At 37.3% G+C, this 21,253-nt stretch overlaps 1 protein-coding gene and 4 long non-coding RNA genes across 13 annotated transcripts; 2 read left to right on the top strand and 3 right to left on the bottom strand.

Annotated features, from left to right (window-relative positions):
- Positions 1 to 797: 797 nt before the first annotated feature.
- Positions 798 to 2,126, bottom strand: LOC121051452. The gene is made up of 3 exons (XR_005805763.1): positions 2,005 to 2,126; positions 1,362 to 1,423; positions 798 to 908 (listed from the first exon to the last, which is right to left on the bottom strand). It is a non-coding gene; the product is annotated as an uncharacterized LOC121051452 (long non-coding RNA).
- A 1,721-nt stretch (positions 2,127 to 3,847) lies between these two features.
- On the bottom strand, positions 3,848 to 5,801 carry LOC112173754. The gene is made up of 2 exons (XR_002925684.2): positions 5,587 to 5,801; positions 3,848 to 5,478 (listed from the first exon to the last, which is right to left on the bottom strand). It is a non-coding gene; the product is annotated as an uncharacterized LOC112173754 (long non-coding RNA).
- An 84-nt stretch (positions 5,802 to 5,885) lies between these two features.
- Positions 5,886 to 7,142, bottom strand: LOC112173760. Its single transcript, XR_005802295.1, has 3 exons — positions 7,104 to 7,142; positions 6,005 to 6,564; positions 5,886 to 5,900 (listed from the first exon to the last, which is right to left on the bottom strand). It is a non-coding gene; the product is annotated as an uncharacterized LOC112173760 (long non-coding RNA).
- A 7,968-nt stretch (positions 7,143 to 15,110) lies between these two features.
- On the top strand, positions 15,111 to 19,361 carry LOC112173736. Of its 9 annotated transcripts, XR_002925677.2 has the most exons (6): positions 15,675 to 16,182; positions 16,274 to 16,297; positions 17,290 to 17,347; positions 17,442 to 17,467; positions 18,162 to 18,312; positions 19,014 to 19,361. It is a non-coding gene; the product is annotated as an uncharacterized LOC112173736 (long non-coding RNA). The 9 variants fall into 9 exon arrangements; XR_002925678.2 differs by lacking the exon at positions 16,274 to 16,297; XR_005802285.1 differs by lacking the exon at positions 17,442 to 17,467.
- Positions 19,362 to 19,474: 113 nt separating this feature from the next.
- Positions 19,475 to 21,253, top strand: LOC121050180 (subtilisin-like protease SBT4.13). The gene is made up of 2 exons (XM_040509529.1): positions 19,475 to 20,167; positions 20,314 to 21,253. Exons 1-2 carry the CDS (start codon positions 20,075 to 20,077, stop codon positions 20,686 to 20,688), a joined length of 468 nt encoding a protein of 155 aa, XP_040365463.1. The 5' UTR covers positions 19,475 to 20,074; the 3' UTR covers positions 20,689 to 21,253.

Genomic DNA, 21,253 nt, shown 5'->3' with positions numbered 1-21,253 from the left:
TGGACCGAATAAAATATTTAATTTAAACCCTACAATATGCATATTATGTTTTACAATTACACAAAATAAGTCTAGAATATTTGGATTAATTTCCCGACCATAGTTCAACGGGAACCATTACACAAATATACTGAAGTTACTTGAAATTTGCAACTAAATGCTAAGTAGATGCATTATTAGACTTTGTGCAATTGTATTTCTTAACACCTCCATTTTTTGTCTTCCCGAACCATCTCCTTCATGTTCATTTGACCAAATATCAATAGCTGCAGTGTATTCAGAACAATTGAGTAGTAATTCTGGGGCTCGGAACGAGTGACAACATATTCTGTCATGAAATCTTTCTCAGATGTAGTTCTTGCAAGCCCAAAGTCACAAATCTTAAGGTCACAATTTGCATTTAGAAGCAGATTGCTTGGTTTCAGATCACGGTGTAAAACATATGCAGGTGTATGTACTTCAATCCCTGAAGCAATTGATACAGAAAGTACTGCAAAAAAACATTATATGTTACTTAAAGTGATCTACGCTTTGATCTCATCAAAGTTTACATGGTTACATAATTCATACTATAACTTGACCACATATGCTGCTACTGCGACATGACTAGCACATAGTCTTCGGAGGATCAGAATAGAAAGAACTAGATGGAAGCAATAAAGTTTTGATTACCAATTAACCAAAGGAATTAACACATTGGATATTTGTTCTGCCTGCATATGAGCCTATATTTATGTATAAATTTACATATATGTAAACAAAGCAACTTTTCATTCAATGGTTTTATGCATTAGACAATATCATATGGGAAAGGAGCTTTATCTCTCGGAGCGTCCTCTTGGCATCGATCCTATTGTCAAATGCATTCCCAATCTTCTTGATTGCAACCTCTTCTTTTGTCTCAGAGTCTGTTGCATAGCTACCGCAAGAAAATATCAACCACCTCTCTACTCAAATTTATGTAAAAATCACCATATACAGAAACACATATTCACCAAGAGATCTCTCAATTTTCATCAAACCAGTGAGAAGCAATACTTGTATCAACTATCTCCACAAAAAATTTGAACATTATTGTATCAGCAAGAACTCGCATTTATGCATGCCACTGTTATAGAAATCACTTCCCTAACTCCCAAAACCAAAACTGATACAGACATAATTAGATAATGAAGTAAAGGGTAATTCCCTAATTTGACATTGCCCAGATAATCCAAACCCCACTAAGCAAAAGCAAAGCCTACCCAATTCATTTCAAAATGAGCTTTTCAATTGACATACCATTTCTAACCCAGAGAAGTCCACAATTTCTTGAACACAAAAACACATTACACAGAGAAAGAAAGAGAAGATAAATTTACCAAACAATCCCGTACGCGCTGCGGCCAACTGGGTTGATAGGAGGGACATACTTGGCAAAGATCTGAAAAAAATTACCCCAAATATTGTACTGAACATACCCAGAAAGCTGTTTAGCTTCAAAATTAAGAAAAGAAAAACAAATTTGCTCATAATGATTGACAAAATCTAAATACACATACTACGACCCAACTCAAGAAACGTGCTTGCTTTCATCCAATACCTGTTTCCAACAACCATCATCAATATGCAAACGGGAACTATTACAATCAAACTAGTTTGATCAAAGTTCTGAACTATTGGGGTTCAAATTCCAGGAAAAATATAATGGACGTAATAGGAGAAGAATTCAAGAAATCGCAAAGATGACCCAGCTCTCGAATTATTGCAAAGATGCACACACGTCAATCTTTTGTAGGGATGATACTAAAGATCAGTAGCATAATGGAGATTTGGAGTAATGCATAGCGATTAGGTAAAAAGAATGGATTGAGCTCCGCTTTGGAAAGGTTTTGAGGATTCTTAACAAAATCTAGTTCGTGGAATCCAAATCTTCCATAGGATTTTCATAAACAAAAAATTATCTATCAATTGAACCCCTTTGTGAATCTTGCACAAAATCTACCAAACAAATTGAGATTTTACCTTTACAATCTGGAGAAGACGCTGCTCTCTCAACTTTATGATGAGGATGATTGATGCTTGAACCAGTCAATTATCATGGAGAGGGAAGAAGGAGAGGTGCGAAATGTTTTTGACGGCAATACGGGATGAGGCTGAATGGATACGTCTGTTGTCTCCGTGTAGTTTTTAGAAAAGGATGAGGATAGAATTGGTAACTTGGTATAATTCATTAAAGATGCACTGTTGCTCCGTGTTTTTCACAGAAGCAGTCAAGCAGCTCCCCAAATATTTGTTGCTTCTCATTATCAGCTTTTGGGAGAAGCTATTTGGCCCAAAAGCAACTTTTAGAGAACTTTACCAAACAACATCCCATAAGCCCAAAAGCAAAAGCAGCTCCAAAATCAATCACAAACTAAGCCTTAACCTTACAAAAAACTGAAGAACTAAAGTGTTAGCGAGATAATATGGTTGCCAGTACCTTGATGTTGAATGTGATAATAGTCATAATACATGCCTGGTTGCTGTGGTGCTTTAAACTAAGGTGGATAACTCTTTGTTTACGGTGCATAATTGATTAGATCAAAGCCTTACTGGAAGAATTAAAAGAAACCCGTGTTCAACATGTCTTCCGTGTCATGGTACCAATATATCAGCAAAATAGAATGAAGAACTTTTATCGTGTTTCAGATTACGTGATGTTCTGAATTTTTAAACCGCTAAATTTTTTAGTTGATTCTAACGATCGTAAAACTTTCAAGTACTGTATAATTCAAGAGATCACATTTCCGAGTGCACCCAGCAAAAGTTCTTTGTATTTGAGCAGGGACCAAGGAATTGACCAATTGGGGATAGTAATAACAATACAAACTTTGCAGCCAAAAGCCCACTATTTCTCAAAAAAAAAAAAAAAAAAAAAACCCAAACCCAAACCCAACAAAAAGAAGCCGATACGGCGTCGTATTAGCTGTGTTTCACATGATACGTCTAGGCTGGGTGGGTCTCTGGTGCGTACAACATAGCTGAATCGTTCGACTGAACTCAAGAGTGGAGCAAACATGTCGTTCACACTCGGAGTGCCACCGAACTCGGTCTCTCTCGACGAAGCCCGGCACCGAGTCTTCGACTTCTTCAGGGCCGCCTGCAGATCCATCCCTACAGTCATGGACATCTACAACCTTCACGACGTCGTCGCCCCATCTCACCTCGGCTCCGTCGTCGCCGCCGAGATCCGCAAGCACGCCTCCGTCACCAACCCCAAGGTCCCCCCCCCCCTTCTTTATCCCTAGTTTTCTCTCTGCCTTCAAACATATGAAACGACGCCGCTTTGTTCGACTCTAATTTTTGAATAGCCCTAATTGGATACCTGTTGATCGCCCGCATGAATTTTTGGTTTTATATCAAAATTGGATATCTGGAAATACCGTAGAGCTTTTCGTCTTTTATGTGCCATAATCTCTTCCAGAACCTCTTGGTTCCTTCAGGATTAGTGCTTTCTCCATCACCATTTTCTAAATATCATTATATACTAGGAATAGCGCCCGCACTTTGCCGCGGGGATTTCCGTTATATCATAATTACGTAGCCTTTGCGGTCGATACAGCTTTTGAATTCTTTAGCTGTATAATTAGGATATGTCACACAAATTTCTCCCCAGAATCAATAATTTCAAATCAGAGTTGATAAACCCTAAAACTTAAAGGTATACAATATTGATAAACGATGTGTACGTAGGGATATTCATCTCATGTTGTTGTTGCTTAGTTTAAGCTGGTGTTGTCATATCACCTTGCTTCCTGCTCCAGATTGCCTGATATAATAACGCACATGAAGAAGTCGTTACAAAAACTGCTAACACATAGGTATATAGACTTGTAATTTGAGTAAAACTTCAGTTGTAAAATGTAGGCAGAAAATACAGAGCAATCAAAGCTTGAACTACAGAGTTTACTTTCAATGGGTTCACTTGGTTATTCCTGTTACATTGGCCTCTCTTTTCTTGATAAAGTTATTCCTTAATCTGATTATGGTCAGGACATGCAAGCAAACATGATGCCATATGACTCAGAACAGAGCATGATTTTAAGTATAACATGCCATTCTTCCATTTAATAGCCTGGTGGTGCAACAGTGTATAATGGCCTTAAAAAGAATTAAAGGCTCATATACATATTATGGAAAAAAATATATATGAATTGCGGCATGAGAGAAATTCCAAATAGGTCAAATCTCATTATGCATCATTCAATAAAATAAAGTAACAGATTGTTGATTCTACCTACAGTTGATACAAATATATGAAACGACCTACATTCTTCTTCTGCTGTTTTGCTTGTGATCAGCTGCGTTTAAATGCAATGAATATATGGAAAATTAAATAAGATGAATATATTAATTCAGTTTAGGATTTAAAATTAACTTTTATGCATCAGTTACATATTAGCTTTTTTTTCTTTTCCATTTGTACTATGTGCTGTAGCCCTAGAGATACTCAAATCAGATTTTAAAAGCTTAGTACAATAATAATTGACCTTCTAGTATGATATTAAGTAGTAAACCAAAATCCCAGACATTAATAGAAGATACAAAAAGTAGGCAGAGCTTGCAATTTTTGCCAGAGTAATATGATCTTCCTATGCTGAATACTCAAGTTCAAACAAAGGCATTCAATTTTGAATTCGATTTACCCTGCCTTCATATTCCTTACCAGCATATACTGTAAGGAGCTCACCATGTCAATAGACCCAGAAACCACAAACATGAAAAGCACTCCCAAAACTCAAAACAAATTATACAAAATTACATGCAATCAATCCCAGAGAGAAATAAATGCATCCCTCAAATTACCTAAAAGGTAGTACTTTCCTTCACCTGTTCAAGCTTCAAGTTGATGTCCCGAGCAGGTGATAAAGCATCTTTCCATCTCTATGATCAAACTGGTACTCTACCCCTCTCTCCTTTAGTCTATCGATCGAACCCTCTCTCTGTGTCTATCGATCAACTACCAAAACTGGGAGATTGATGTGACATCACCCAAAATCACTGTTCCTTCACCTGCTGCTCTCTTTTCTATTCTAAATCACTCTCTCAGCTATCACCTAGAACTGGCAGCCATCGAATAAGAAGGTTATAGAAGAATGGCAGACTGTAATTGAGGAAGAACTCTGGAAGCTATAAAGTATAAAAACCAACATGCACCGAAATTGAAAAACCCAATCAATTGCACCCAAAATGTCAAACCATTTGATCAAATAAGAAGCTTACCTGGAGTCTTTCATATATCTCTGATTGCTCAATCGGATCCTCCGATTTGATCAAATGAGCTCAATTTCACAAAATCAGAAGTTTAAAAGTTTCCCAAAATGAATAGTAAAGAAGGCTTTCTAACGATACTTGAAACCGGTCCAATTGATCATCGAGGTCTCAAAATGCGGTGCCTTCTACTGTGTTAAGACAGAGATATCAGCAATCGAGCTTCTCATTAACAGCAACAGCAGCCTGTAATTAAGGAAATAGAAGATTATAGAAGAAAGGTATAGAAGATTATAGAAGGATGGCTTAAAAGAAAACATAAGGAATTTTTTTTTTTTTTGGAATAATGCTTACCCATGAGCTCCTTAATCTTTAAACTGGTCAACGCTGTGAGCACTGGTGGAGACAGTTTTTTAATGCTCTGTATGTCAAACTGTCTGGCAATGTTACCCCAGAGAGTGACTCTAAGATCTTCTCTTCTAGATTTTGAATTTGAAGAGTTAGTTTCATTTTTTCTTTTTCTGGAAAATATAGCAGATTTAATTTTGATCTAGTTTATGAAAATTTTACCTTAAAGTTTTGTAGATAAATTTCACATTTTGATTCCTCTTTATCCTTGACAGGAGCTTGATGCACTGGTAGAACTAACTTCAAACAGCCATAAACATCTTGCATTAAAAAAAAAAAAAAAAAAAACAAAGATTCTGTTAGTGAAGATTATTAAATGTCATATAATGAATAAAGATTTATTATTTGTAGTTTGTTCATTCACCTGAGAGAATTGTATTGTTGTTAATGCGTGCCCTCAGCTGGTCAAAATCTACAAAATAGAACCGATGTTGTGGAATTGGTGGGAAGCTTTCTTCAACTGGTTCAAAGACAGTCTTTGCATTGAAGTACACTTGCACTTAATGATCAACAATTTTGTAACTCTCTTGGCTTTTTCGTGTAAAGAAATGATCAATATCATACACTTTGCCTTGATGCAATTTTTTGTGAACCAAGTGGTAATCAGATTCAGTTACAATTGCATGAATTGCATCACCCTGTATTACATGGAAAAGAAAAAAAAATCAGTTGCAGAGAGACAATTTGAAATGGAACATAGTGACATTTTCCAATTCCACAACATCGAGATAGAACATAACAGATAAAAATAATTGCAGGTAAGAAAATTACCATTTCATCAACCAAAACGCATTGCAGACCATCATTTTTGTCAGTATTGTACTTTTTGCTCTCCACAATCTTGATATTCGAACTCTGATCTTATAATGACATTTGTAAGATTCCATTGCACCAACCAGCACAGGTTCCATTATATCGTCAAAGCTGAAATCATATAACAAATGTATTAGTTTATTCAAATTTAATTGATAAATGAGTATTTGATATATGAAAACAAAATTTTGGAATTTGAAACTGTAGGACATATAAGTAATCAATGAAATCTTTACATTAAGTGACATCAAAACTGTTGATTGACAAAACGTATACTGTGTTTAAATTGATTCAATTGATTTATGAACAATAAAAGTTGGTTTAAACTACTGTGAATAAAAAATGAAAAGGATATATTCTTAATAATATCATAATACTGAGGTTAATAATATTGAAACCTGATCAAACCTCCTTTATGGTTTAATATCATAAAGTTGTGGGTTAGATTCATGGCCGAACTCATCCATCTCCAATCTCAATCAAAATTCGAGCTCATCTCTATCAAAACTTACCAAAGATTCAAACTTTCACACACATACATAAGCAATAGCCAAGAAAACTAAAATCCACAACGTTTTCTCCAAAGAAAACAAAGGGTTTTCAACCAAATCAAAACCCTGAGCTGAAAACGGTGAGGAATGAAAACTTACCAAGTGAGTTCCAATTTTCCTGATGCTTAAGCTATAGCTATACCTTGAAGCAGTGGTGAGACCTCTTACTGTGTGGTAAGGAGAGGGTGAGTTTGGAGGTGGGATTTTGTTGTTGAAGACAAAACCCGAGCCGGAATTGAAATCTCCAATGAAGAAGTCGTTGAAGAAGGTGGCGTTGGAGGAAGAGCCGCAGTGAAGGAGGCAGTCATCTGAGGGAGTGAAGGAGAATGTTTACAAAGCAGGAGGAAGAAAAAAGAGCAAAAAAGTCGGGGAGGCTTCTGGAGGAACCGAGGAAGAGAGAGAGTAAAAAAATAGGTCAGTGGCAGAGGCGTAAAAAATATCCAAAGAAAAAAGAGCAAAAAAGTCGGTATGGGAGGCCTAAATTGTTTGTACTTCTATTCCCAAAGAAGGTGCATTTGATGATTTTAAATTGAAGAATCTACCCATTCCGGAAGAGCATACCAGTATTCATAGAATCGAAAAACAAACAGTTATTTACACAAACAATAGAAACTCAGTAAACAGAACCCAAACAACTTGATTATGAAACGTAGACTATTACATCACAATGGATGAACAATCTAGATACCTCTTACCATAAAACACAGAAAAAACACACGTAAAACATAGAAACCCAAATAAATAAAAACTTATCCACATCAAAAACCATCAATTCAACTAACCAAAAACGCAAGATTTACTTACTTTGATCTTTCTTTTAAGCACAAACACCTCTAAAACATAGAAACTTAAATAACTTAAAACCTAACCACAACAGAAACCGCTAATTAAAATACCCACCTTCAACAGACAAAGGAACAACGCCAAAACAATCAGTTGCAAACTTTTTCGCATCAAACCTGCAAAAGGCAAACCGAACAACAATGAAATTCTGAAATCAATCGCAAAGTCAAGCATGTAATCATACAAAATCATATATATGTAAATCAAATAGAACACCTACTTGAAAGAAAAATTTCAGATTTACCAACTAAAACCCCATCCATCTCCAATCTCAATCAAAATTCGAGCTCATCTCAATCAAAGACCCCCAAAGATTCAAACTTTCACACACATACATAAGAAATAGTCAAGAAAACTAAAACCCACAATGCTTTTCAGCAAAGAAAACAAAGGGTTTTCAACCGAATCAAAACCCTCAACCGAAAACGGTGACGAATGAAAACTTACCAAGTGAGTTCCGATTTTCTTGATGCTTAAACTATAGCTTGAAGGGTTGAAGCAGTTGTGAACACTCTTGCTGTGTGGTAAGAAGAGTGAGTTTGAAGGTGGGATTTTGTTGTTCGTGATTAAAATAGGCTAGCTTGTGGAGACAACACCTGACCTGAAATTGAAATCTCCGATGAAGAAACGGCTGAAGAAGGTGGCGTTGGAGGAAGAGCCGCAGTTGAGGAGCCAGTCGTCTGAGAGAGTGAAGGAGGCAGTTTAGGAAGCAGGAGGAAGAAAAGAGAGAACAAAAAAGTCGGTCTGGAGGCTTCTAGAGGAACCGAGGAAGAGAGAGTAAAAAAAAAAGGTAAGTGGCAGAGGCGTAAAAAAAACCAAATGAGGGCATAATAGTCTTTTCTCCTCTGAATGAACAGTAACGACGAATGAACAAATGAACAGTGAACTCATCTTTTATATATAGAATAATGTGCTTAGTGGCCAGGTGATGGTCACTTTGCACTGTGTAACCCCCATGTTCTCCATATTGCCGTGCCAGTTTGTGCTGTTGACGTCTACTTCCAATGGTACTGATAATATTGTGTTAAGCGCTGACCTCAAAATTGTTCCCTAATTAATTTACTATTACGTAACCCAGAAGGAGTCATTAATAATGCCACTGTTATGCCAATGGCCATACAAGGAGGAGAAATTGTCTGTTTGTTGTATTCTGTTACTGCCGGGACCTTCAGGTGGTTTTTGTCGTTTTTGTTTGTGACTAATCTATATATGTGATATTTTATCAAGCTTTACGGGAAGTGTAATGCCGTCTGAAAAAAAGCATAGGACTTACAGGGTAAGAGTATGCTTCATATTACAGGTTGAACACAAAGGTTTCGAGTGATACAATGGCAAAAATTGAATCATAAATGTCACTCTACAATACAATTCCGGGTTTTTTGCACCAACAGTGTCTGGAGACTTAGGTGATTGACAATATGATACCCGAACTTTAAAAGTTATCAAAATGATACCCAGACTTAATTTTTCGTATCAACGTCGTACCTGCTGTCAATTTCCGTCACGTCTCCGTCAATTTAATCACGTGCGTAGCACGTGACTCGTTAAATGAGGCTAAAAAGTCCGATTTGCCCTCAATTTCTTTTTCTTTATTTATTATTATTATTAGTATTATTATTATTTATTTTATTTTATTTTAATTATTATTATTATTTTTTTAAAATACTCAATTCCTTAAATTCCTCTCTCTCTTTAAAGGTAACCAGTTTTGAATTAGGAGGATCCATCTCTTCGAAGGGCACTTCTCGAGCCTCGAAGTTCATTGTTTGCTATCTATCTCCGAACCTTTCCGGCTGACTTCAGTTAGCTTGGCCTTCAATTCTACTGGTATGTCCATATTCAATCCAATCCATAAACCTTTTCAATTATCCATCTATTTAATTATCATCCTCGTAACATCTCTCTGAGATCTCCATCTATTTAGAGAAAGGAACTGGCACTGGCACTGGGTTCTCCATCTCTCTATATGAGAAAAAAACTATGGCACTGGCAATTGTCAATTAATGACTAATATCCATCAAAACGCATAGACCAAATCAAGCCATACTGCCATAGTACAACGAAAACTACCAATAATTAACAAAACCATTAGTCTGGGTTCTTCCGATGGATGGAGCAGCAGAGGTAGATATGTGTTTATCGAAACGATAAAGAAGATCGAGAGAAAAGGAATATCTCATACTCATAAAAGGAAGGTCGCCGGAAAAGGAAGACCAATTTTGATATCTGAGTTGAAATCGAAGGTCGCCGGAAAAGGAAGAAAACCCACCGTGAAATCCCTACACCATCTCTCCTTCAATTCTCACTCATGCTTCGTTGTTGGGACAATCTGACACAACAAGGACGTCCACGACGTCAAGAGGAAGCTACGGCCACCGGTTGAAGGTCTCGAAACGGTCGGAATCTGGAAAGCTGGCCGGAAATCCATGAAGCTTCTCCCCTTCGATTCTCCTTCCTCACTTCACGACTTGACAAACGAAGACCACCAGGTCGGTAGCCGCCTCACCATTCCCTAAAAGACCTGAAGCCGGCGTCATGGGTTCAAAAAAGATAACCTCTTTCCCCTCCTCGCCGCAGTTCAACCTCGACTTGCCGGAACTCATGTTCGTCCCTGGCCCAGTTCCGGTCTTCTCAGCCCCAGTTTTGGGCGTCCCAGACCAACCCGACCACCGCTGCGGCAACCCAACCCGATCCACACTCGCAGTCAGCGAGTCGACAAAGAAAACGCAAAAAACCTCTCCCCACCGATTGAGATCTTTTTTTTTTTTTTGAGAAACACCGATTGGGATCTTGGTTAATAAACAAAATAAAAAAAAATTCAGTTTTTATTTTTAATTTTTAATTTATTCATTTAGGATTTAATAGAGGGGAAAAGACTTTTTTGCCCTCATTATGCGACTCACGTGTCTCGCATGTGGTCAAAATTGACGGAAACGTGACGGAAATTGACAGCAGGTACGACGTTGATACGAAAAATTAAGTCTGGATATCATTTTGATAACTTTTAAAGTTCGGGTATCATATTGTCAGTCACCTGAGTCTCCAGACACTGTTGGTGCAAAAAACCCTACAATTCCTTTATGACAGTGTCCAGATTTGAGAAATGTTTATCCCTAGCGCCAAAATTGATACTTTGATTGCACATAGGCAACAATGTTCCCTCCTTACTACCTCAGCTCAAATTTAATGTGTTCAGAATCAGACAACATAACTTCATTTATATGTTGTCTGATTCATGAATACAAAATAAAAGGAGTCACTGCTCGCATCTTTGACAACTTATCTAGGCAGGCTTAGGGGGGTGTATTGTATATGGAATTAGTGGAAGTTTTAAAGAAATTTATGGAATTTAAAAGTCTGGGTGTATTCAATATAGACTTTTAACAGTCCATGAAAGTCTTGAGGTATTCAATTAGGATTTTTAAAGACTTCATGAATTCCACCAAAATCTAGGGGTATTCAATTAGGACTTTTAAAAATGAATAAAAGTACAGAGGTATTCAAAATATCATTCATATTTATGGAATTAGAAAATCATGGACTTTGTAGTGTTAACTGTACATAACAAACTCCAATAATTTTCCAGCCTCCAAACCAAATGTGATGCCCCGGAAATTCGTAATTATTTTTCGAGGAATTTCCGGAATCTAATTTATGGTTGTTGGACGGTTTCGTGGCTTGTGGATGGAGCGGAAGTGTTTCGGACGAATTTCTATTTGAAAGGTATGACTTTAGGGGGGGGGGGGGGCTCAAGGTTGACTTTTTATTCGTTGGGATTCTCCGAAAACTTCCTTCACGAAAGTTGTAGAGCGCGTCGATACAAGTTCGTGGATATGTGGAACGCGAGAATCGGAGTTCGTATGAGGAAGTTATGGCCATTGGAAGAAATTTCCATTTTGGTATAAACAGAAGTTTCCCGAAGGAGAAACTTACTATTTTCATAATTTCCATTTCCGGAAACTATTCCTTTCTCTCTCTTCTCTCTCGTTCACACCCTCAGAATCGAAATTATCCGGCTGACCCGACCCGAACCCAGACGGTCCGACCCGACTTTTCTGGCGAGTTGCGGCGGTCTCCGGCGACGAAACTTTCCAGATAGGATCGTCTCCTCCGTCTGGTCGTCCCTGTGGTGTCCTCTAGCACCGATTCTCGGTGGTGGCGGCGGTAGAAGGCGGTGCAGGTTGGCGTTTTCGGACCCGGTCGGAAATCCTTGTTCCGACGTCGGCGAGGCTTCAAGTCTTCTTGGTTGAGCTCAGAGTAGCCTCGTTGATAGATCCTTGGTGGTTGTTTGGATCGATTCACGTGAAACTTCGATCAACTCAGTTGGGATTACTGTTCACTGCTTTTGAGGTAGTTTTCGATCCCTTAAGCTTGTTTCTGACTTCGAGCTAGTTATGAGAATTCACAAGCATGCTTAGATGAAGAATTTTGATGTTGGGAGTTTTGTGAAATATTGAGTTTTGGCCGGCGGCGGTGCACCACCGTCTGTGGTGGTGTTCCGGCAGTGTTCCGGCCACTTAAGGAACTGTTTTTGGTATTATATATGTTCTACTCGTTGATACGAGCGTTTCGATATATAATATGCAAATTTTGGAGTTCGTATGGAATTGTTATGATTTTTGCAGTTTCATATCGATTGATTTTTCTGTCCGTGAGGATTTGAGCGTCCGATCGACTTGTGGTTTGGTCACATCGATCGTGGACGTATTCCGGAGACTTTGGGAGGTCTCGGATGTGGTTTTGCCTCGATTGGCGCCACTTTGGGGATTTTAGTTCAAAATAGGTGTTTCGAACTTTAATCAAATGTGAATCGTTACTGATTTGAGATCATTGGTGATTAGTTGCTTCTAAAGGTGAATTGGACGAGTTGTTGGTGATAGTGTTAGTTCGGTTCTGTATAGAAGACGCAGCGGGAATCTGAGGTGAGTAATCTCACAAGGTTCATTAGTGAACGAATTTCCGTTATCGTTTGTTGAGTATGATCGATATGTGTTATGAGCAGGATCGATATTTGTTATGAGTAGGATCGATATGTGTTATGAGTAGGATCGATATTGTTATGAGTATGATCGATATTTGTTATGAGCAGGATAATATTTGTTATGAATATGGTCGATATTTGTTGTGAGCATGACTACCCTATTGTCTTGGAGTTATTAGGTTAACTACGACCATAATTGGTATTAGTGGCATTTCTGAGTGGATGACTATGTGTGTCTATATATATATTATGGGGTATATAGATATACATATATATTCATGTATTAGTGACTTCGTGGTGAATCTTTGTGATGATTGTCATGAAAAGCTTATGTAGGAATATTTGTGTAATGAATCGATGACATCAGTATGGTGAATCTTTGTGATGATTGTCATGTAAAGCTTGTATAGAAATATCTGTGTAGCTTGTGTAGGAATATGAGTAGGATGATCGCTATCTATGTGATGACCAGCAAAATCTATGTGATGATCGCTATCTATGTGATGACCAGCGAAATCTATGTGATGATCGCTATCTATGTGATGACCAGCGAAATCTATGTGATGATCGCTATCTATGTGATGACCTGCGAAATCTATGTGATGATCAATGAAATCTATGTGATGATCGCTATCTGTGCGATGAGTGGCGATATCTGCGTGAATCTATGTGATGATCCTTGAAATCTAGGTGATGATCAGTTGGACGATGAATATCTGGGTGATGCTCGGTGGAAATCTAGGTGATGATCAGTGTGATGATTGCTCGGTAGCGGAGCTGAGTTGTTATTAAGTTAACAAAGATCGAGAGGACTGCTGTGATGGTTGGGGTTACCTACAGACGTCAGAGTGTAGGATTACTACGATTTGAATTGCTTGACTTAATGTGACCTCCTGAACTAAATTATATGCAGGGGTTACTATGATTTGTTTGGCTTGTTTTGATATGTGATTGCCTTGTTTCTTCTTGATTGTATTGATTGATGGTTTGATTTATCTTAAGAGCATAGTGATGACGAATTGTACTCTGTGTTGAGGATAGGAAGGTGACTCTTTGATTTTTACCTTTGATGTCATGTTGATGACAAAGGCTCCTAAGGGGGAATGGGAAATGAGTGTGATGTTGGAATTCGCCGTAGTGCGTTAGGATGACGCCAAACATTGCTTGAGGAAGTCCTGTTTGACCAAAATTTGTGTAATTGAATGCTAGGAGTGAGGTTATGAGCAGGAGGCTTTTGTGAAATTTGTGTAATTGGTTTTGAGTTACTCATACGAGCTTCATAAGCTTACCGGGTTTTGTTGTGTGGAAACCCGGTGCACTATTCAATGGAATGGTGTAGGGTTAATCCTGCAGGTCAGGGAAATCGTGGCTGAAGCTGAGGTGGCGCTTTTGCAGCTTTACGGTAGGAAGCCATCTTTGTGACTTTACCGTTGATAAGGACTTCCGTTGTATAGTTACTCTGAGCTACATTTACGTTTTATCTTGTTGTTGACAATTTAATTCGTAAGCTTGTGAAATATATAACTCTATAGAGCGAGTGTATATTAACTTTGAGGGTTCAGTGCATCAATATCTGTGTAAGTTAAAGGGAAAAAGATTTCAGGTATTTTGTATTGATGACTGGACGTTCACGCATATATAATTATGGGGTTATATATATCGATTTTCATGTGTGTAAAATCAGGGGCGTGACACCAAAGATTTCAAAAAGTCTATCAAAGTTTCCTCTTCAAAAAAAAAAAAAAGGTCTATCAAAGTTATTCTCTCTACGCACAAAGAAGTTTGTCCTTCATCATCTCTCTTTCTTAATTTTTTGTCTTTTCTCTAATTTTTTATGATATCAACTTTTTTTGATACCCAACATGTTCATTGTAGTTGTTGAATGTGATTTTTGTTTTTTTTTTTTCAATTGTGATACTTCGAACCCTAATAGCAATAAAAATGATTTATGAAACCCTAAAACTCAAATATTGTGGTCTAAACCTAAGACCTTGAACCATACTAAATTTTATCTTATTAATTAATTATTCTCATTAATTTGAATTTATATTATGGTTCAAAAAAATGTTGAACAATTGAATTTCAATTGATTGATTATAGATCAAGACATTGATCAATATTGCTACAATATATGTTAATCGGCGAAAACAAAATTGATGAGAATAATTAACCATAAACATCAAGTGATCTATATTGTATATTTATGTTGTTGGGAGATTAGGAATGAGAACAAACTCGCTAAACAGACTAACAATCATTTATTTGAGTCCATTTCTATTAGAAGATAGTGGAGCATTGAAGAGACAACAAGTTATTATTTTGTTTTGTGTTTGGGCTGCATTTGATTTATTTCCAAACACTTGAACAAAACACTCGGCCTTTTCTTCTAGAAAAACACTATCATTCTGAAAACACCATCTTCTCAAAAGTCAAAACACTTGGCCATCACCATCTTCTCACTCTCCCAGTTTTATAGTTTTTCTGTAGAAACTCCATTTCAATTCGTTGGTCTGGTGATTGGGTCGGGATTCTCCGTTGGAACGCGTTAATGCGAAGGATCCCTAAATCAAAAGAGCTCTATGGAAACCCCCAACAGAGTTTTTACGATTAGGGCTGGCATACTCGTCTCTCCTCTCTGTTCTCATCGCTTCTCATTCATTTTCCTCTGTTGAAATTGCTCTCAATCGATTGCCTGGGGTCTGTAATCGGAGTCGGATAAAATTAGGGTTTGAGATTCGCTTCGGTTTTTATAAGGCTTCCCGATTTCAGTCGCTATTCAGGGCGAGACAATATTCTGGTAAGCAATTTTGATTTTGGAAATCAGCTATTGGGGTTGGGATTTGGGTTTTTTTTTTTTTTTTTTTTTTTTTTTTTTTTTTTTTTTTGTGGTTTTGGGTATCGGAGTCAGATATTGGAGCTGTGGATTTGGGATTGAAAGGGAAAATGCTGAAATTTGGGGATAAATGCAATACTAGGTCGATGGGTTAGATTAGAAAATTCGGGGGTTTTGTTTGAAACTTATTGAATCGATGGAAGTTATTTATTTTTAAGGTTTTATTTAAGTTCTTAGCTATTTCCAGGTTACCCAGAATTTGTAATTGTTAATTTAGGCAAGAGGATTGATACTCTGGAGCTAAGCACTATGGAGGATGTTGGTACTTCTTCTCCTCCAAATAGCTCAAAGAGATGGATTACGAGGAAGAAAACCAGAGGTGAAAAGGTGGGTGATAGAGATGTAGGTCATCAATTGAGATTTCTGGCAGGTTGATTAGCAATGGCAGCAGCAAAGTTGCTTGCTTGTATACTTAGTAGGGCAAGAAGGAAACCAATCAAGATGCCATGCTTGTTTGGAAGGTTAGTAATGACTTGGTGCTTACTTTGTTCTAGATTTGAACGTTTTGTTGCTTTGTGTATAATCAGTAAAACCAAATTGTTTGACTTGCAGGGAGCATCTAGCTTAGGAGCTCCTGTAAGTACTTGAACTTGTGTTGGAGTTATATTTAGTGAATACATACCCCATTTTTGATTTAGTATACTTTTGAGACATCGCACTCACTAGGATATGCTTAGGGTCTTATAGGAAGTTTTTAAAATTTAGGAAGACAGTCGACTTGTTAAGAAAAATAAGCTGGAATTATTGTGAAGCATCAGAGCTTCAAGGGGGAAACTTATCAACCAGATCAATGAAAACTAAGGAAATGCTACCAACAGGATTTAGCAGCTAAAGCTAAAAGAAATGTCATTCCCTCTCAACTAAATCCACAATCATGAGACCCTTCCAAAATGCTTTTAATAAACCATCACTAATTGGGTTATTAGCTGCAGCTCCAGACCTATAGTCTAAAAATGAAAGCATGTAAATTAGTTAGTTTCTAGTTAAGTACTATTATCTCTTGTTAGAATTTGTAGCGTTGATACCACTGTTGGAATTTGGTGCAGAAGCTTTAGATAGTAGTGGGGTAGGACAATATATTTTGGACAATGTGTTTAGGAGCTAGAAGTTGGGAGAAGATGTTTATAAAGCAAAGATCTTAGGAGGAAATGACTCAGAGAGGAGAAGAAATTTGATACAGAGGAGGCTTTTTATGATTATTGATAGTTCATTGATTGATTAATTGCCCAAAGCTTAGTACACACACACACACACGCGCACACACACACACACACACACACACACACACACACACATATATATATATAGGCCAAGTCAACCAACATAAGTAGCCAACCGTTACACCACCGACTTAACTCATACAATTATCAATTATATTCTAGGCTTTTCTACAACTTGTTTATATTCCAACTTGCATGATTCTTCTAGATATTTGCTGCTATGATTTAATGATTCCAGATCAATCTACAAGCTCTAGATTAATCTAGTTAATTTGAAGACAGTTTTATACTCCAATGAGCATTACTGTTTTAACATCTCTTCATTTGCTCATTATAACCTTTCTATAGGTGACATCTGGAACAATAGATAAGACCAAAAATGTATCAACTGGAGGGTAATCATCTGGTTAGTTTTGGAAATTTGCTTTATTTAGCATAGGATTACTTAATGGACAAGGGACAACTGATTTTATTGTTCTTTTCTTTTAACTTTGATCCAGGGAGTCCTTGTCCTGATACAAGTCACGTAAAATTTCTCTACACTATGCTAACTTTTGTCAAGAAGTTCAACCTCTGTTTTACCATTTACAGTTGGTTAATCTCAGCTGTTCTTAAGCTCTTTCCGCTTTACAGCTTTTACTTTTAATTCCATTATTGACACAAATCATGCTATTTGTGCACTTTGTTGATGAATCAGCAAGAAATTTGTGGTCAATAGTCATCTGAAAATTATTTTTGACAGTGATGTGGGCCTAATTTCATAACCCATTTCTGCAATTCTTACTATAATTTTATCTTTCTATCTTTTATTTTTCAGTGTACACGCTCATAAACCTATAAACATGCCTCATGCATATCTTAAACTTTATCTCTTTATCTTTTCAAGTTTCAGATTATAGTTTAAGATTATGAATTATAGATCAGATTTCTCTTTTCCAAGCATGTATCTATTATAAGATTATGAATTATAGGTGACAGTCCAATTGAAAACTAGATCAAATAGAACAAGCTAATGATGAAATAAGGTATAGATCACTTGCTAACAAATCTAGTTTTCAAAACAGGATTACTTTTAACATACCTTTGTTTTCTTTCTCCTCCCAGAGTTTCATTCTCATGTCACTTAGATACTAAGTGCAGTGTTTCGTAACATTGCTTGAATAGGTTCTGTTGGATGTCTACTGATTACTCAGTGGCCACGTGTATTTTATTTTTCACAGAGATGGGATAGAGAAGTGGAAGAGCAAAAGCTTATTGGTAGTGGAGCACTGGATTTGTAGGTACATGCCTCCAATGTATGGAGCAACCAGCTGAGCACACACTGGATTACAGATTTGGGAATGTGCTGATATATAGACACCATTATATCAGGTTCCTCGATCAAATTCAATCCTTACTTTTTAGGTCTCAATTTGCTATTATGACTTATGGTTTTGACTGAGTGAACATGCAAGAACTAAGTCATTATTAAAATGATACATGAGTTTAGGATGCCTGATGTTGTCGTTATTGCTTGCTTGTTGTATTGTGCTATACTTCTATTGTTTCTTTTTCCATTGTTACAACCTCAAGTTTTGTTGCTATACATGAGTTTATGTTGTTGTCGTTATTGCTTGTTGTATTGTGCTATACTTCTATTGTTTCTTTTTCCCTTCTTACAACCTCAAGTTTTGTTGCTACACATGAATTTAGGATGCCTGATGCTGCACAATGGTATTGTTGTTATAGCTTCTTCTTTTTTGTATGAGATTGGAAGGTTTCTATTATTCAATAGACTAGAGTAAATTCCAAGCCAAATCTAAATAGCAATGCCTAAGTACTTGCAGTGCAGCAAACTACTAACTGCATTTTCAAAAATCTCCATAAGAGCAACATTTTTCTAGTATATATTTGTGTATAAAAGGAAAGCAGAATCCTGTTTCACATCTTCTGGGATACTTTGACATATTAATTAAGCTATGTTATCAAGGCGTGACTATATTATTATGTTTTGAAAGATCACCTGTCTTCCAAACTTAGGTTTGCATTACCAGATGTAAATGTAAGTCTTTTTATTTGGTCTTTCTCTACAGCTTCTTGCTTGTGTCATGTTGTCATGTTGCTCATGGGTAGTGTGGCTTTTGATGTGGGAGTATTGCATGCAGCTTCTTGAAACAAGTTGATATGGTGGCAGAAGCAGAAGAAAAAAAGAGGAGCAGCAGGAGCAAGCATTAGTCGTGGCCGAAGTGGGCAAACAATCATAAATAGTCCAATAAATACTGTTTCATTTCTAGCAACTAATGTCTTTGCCCTTGATGCAATGTTAAACAATAAATTGTCACCTATTCATGATTTTGTGGAACAATGATTAATATGAATTGTATCTTGGTGGATCCAATGTATTTTGAAGTTTAAAATATGGTTGGAGTACTATTAGTTCATTTGATTGTTTGCATCAAATTTTATTTCCATTTGATGACTACTGGTAAAATGGATGTTTAAATGATCATACAACAAATTTCTCATTTATCAGACAATGGTTTTTTCAAAAAATAAGTCTTCTAATTTACTCTCACACAACAGAAAATACTAGAACTCTGTTGTCTGACAATGCTTAACAAATAACGGATTTAACAAGTTCTGTTGTCTGAAAGCAGTGTCTCAACTGCTGCGCAATTGTGCCTGGCATCTGCCGAGCTATCGGACAACACTTTTAACATATACCCGTCATCTGTATGTTTCTCAGACAACTGTGTTCTACCGTTGTCTGTATTTTCATCAGACAACGGCTCGGTCTACATCGGTGGCTCTCCATATCACACAATGGTTTTCCACCGTCATCTGATAAGATTTTTGGCATAGTGTTAATTGTGGATGAAAAATGGTCAACTATCTCAAAGTTATGTTACAACACTTCCACTTTAAGAACCATTTTTGGGTTTATTCTTTTCTTAATGAAATCCACATATTTAATATTGTCCTGAATCAAATCACATGCATCGAGAACTGTATGTACGTGAAAAAGTTTGAGTTTTGAAGCTTTACTTTTTCACCTTATATTTGCTCGATCAATTCTTGCTATAAATACATGTTGAGACTACGAGAGCAATGTCCTTTATAGGCTCTAGCTAGTAGCAGCATACATAGTAATAGTATGGCTCTTCGATGGTTTCTCCTTCTCAACCTCATTTGCAGTATTCTACTGCTTGTCGATGTTACTCACTTAGCTGCTCAAGATACCCGAAAGGTATATCTCCCAAATTCTATTAGTCCTAATAATCTAAATCAACTTACTTTAGCTTATGCATTTAATATTAAAAATTTGACCACATCGCTTTGTGTCGATTTTCAAAGTTTCGTCTCACTTAATGTGGATCTTGCAATTTGATGCAGGCTTATGTTGTGTATATGGGCGACAAGCCAAAGAACGGGGTACCCATATTACCTGATCTTCATATGAATATGCTACAGGACGTAGTTGACAGCAGCAACATAGATATTGCACATGAAGCTCTGCTTCTTCATAGCTACAAGAGAAGTTTCAATGGATTTGCTGCAATGCTCACAGAGCAAGAAGCACAAAAAATGACTGGTACGTACTACTGCAACCAGTGTTCTAAAAATCGGCCGCCCAGGAGCTGGGCGGCGGCTCTCCGCCTCAAGGAATGGCAAATCGGTGGGTGTGGGCGGGATGGCGCTGAGTGGCCGCCTAGGCGGGCGACTAGGCGCCTGGGCGGTTGGGAGAAACGTGCTGGGCGGTTGGACTAGGTGGCAGTGCATTGGTTCTGAGTCGTATCGGGAGGTCAAATATGGGTAGATGCAAACAGACAACAACGTTTTGGATTGGAAAAAGAGAAAGACAGGTCTGGGAGAAAGATGCTGAGATGGGTTTTGTGGGGAGATTTGAGAGGAGGGTGGATGGCATAGCAGCTTTGGAGGGGTTTGAGGATTTCAAAGATGGAGCTTTCTTGGTTTCAAAGGCGACAACTTTTGGGTCTGAAACGAAAGAAATGAGAGAAATAGGAGAGAGATGGGTTTGGAGTTGTTGAAGAAGAAGAAGAAGAGCAGAAGAGGAAAATGGTGGGTGGAGTGGTCGAGATATATTCACGCAGAGATGGAGAGAGAAGAAGATAGAGATTGGGATTTCTTTTTTATAGGAATTAAAGATAGAGATTGGGATTTGACCGGATTTCAAGAGAGACAGAGAGATGATGCTTTGCTTTTTTTAACTTTTCTTTTTTTGTTTGGACCATAGATAATGTACTTGTCTGACCAAAAAAAAAAGTACTTGGTTGTGCAGCTTGTGCAAGCTTTTTATTTTTTCTAAATTTTA

The sequence above is a fragment of the Rosa chinensis genome, chromosome 1 (assembly GCF_002994745.2).
Source record: "Rosa chinensis cultivar Old Blush chromosome 1, RchiOBHm-V2, whole genome shotgun sequence".
Classification (NCBI taxonomy): Eukaryota; Viridiplantae; Streptophyta; class Magnoliopsida; order Rosales; family Rosaceae; genus Rosa; species Rosa chinensis.
Note: the sequence above shows the minus strand (reverse complement) of the source record. Positions and strands in the feature narration are given on the sequence as shown.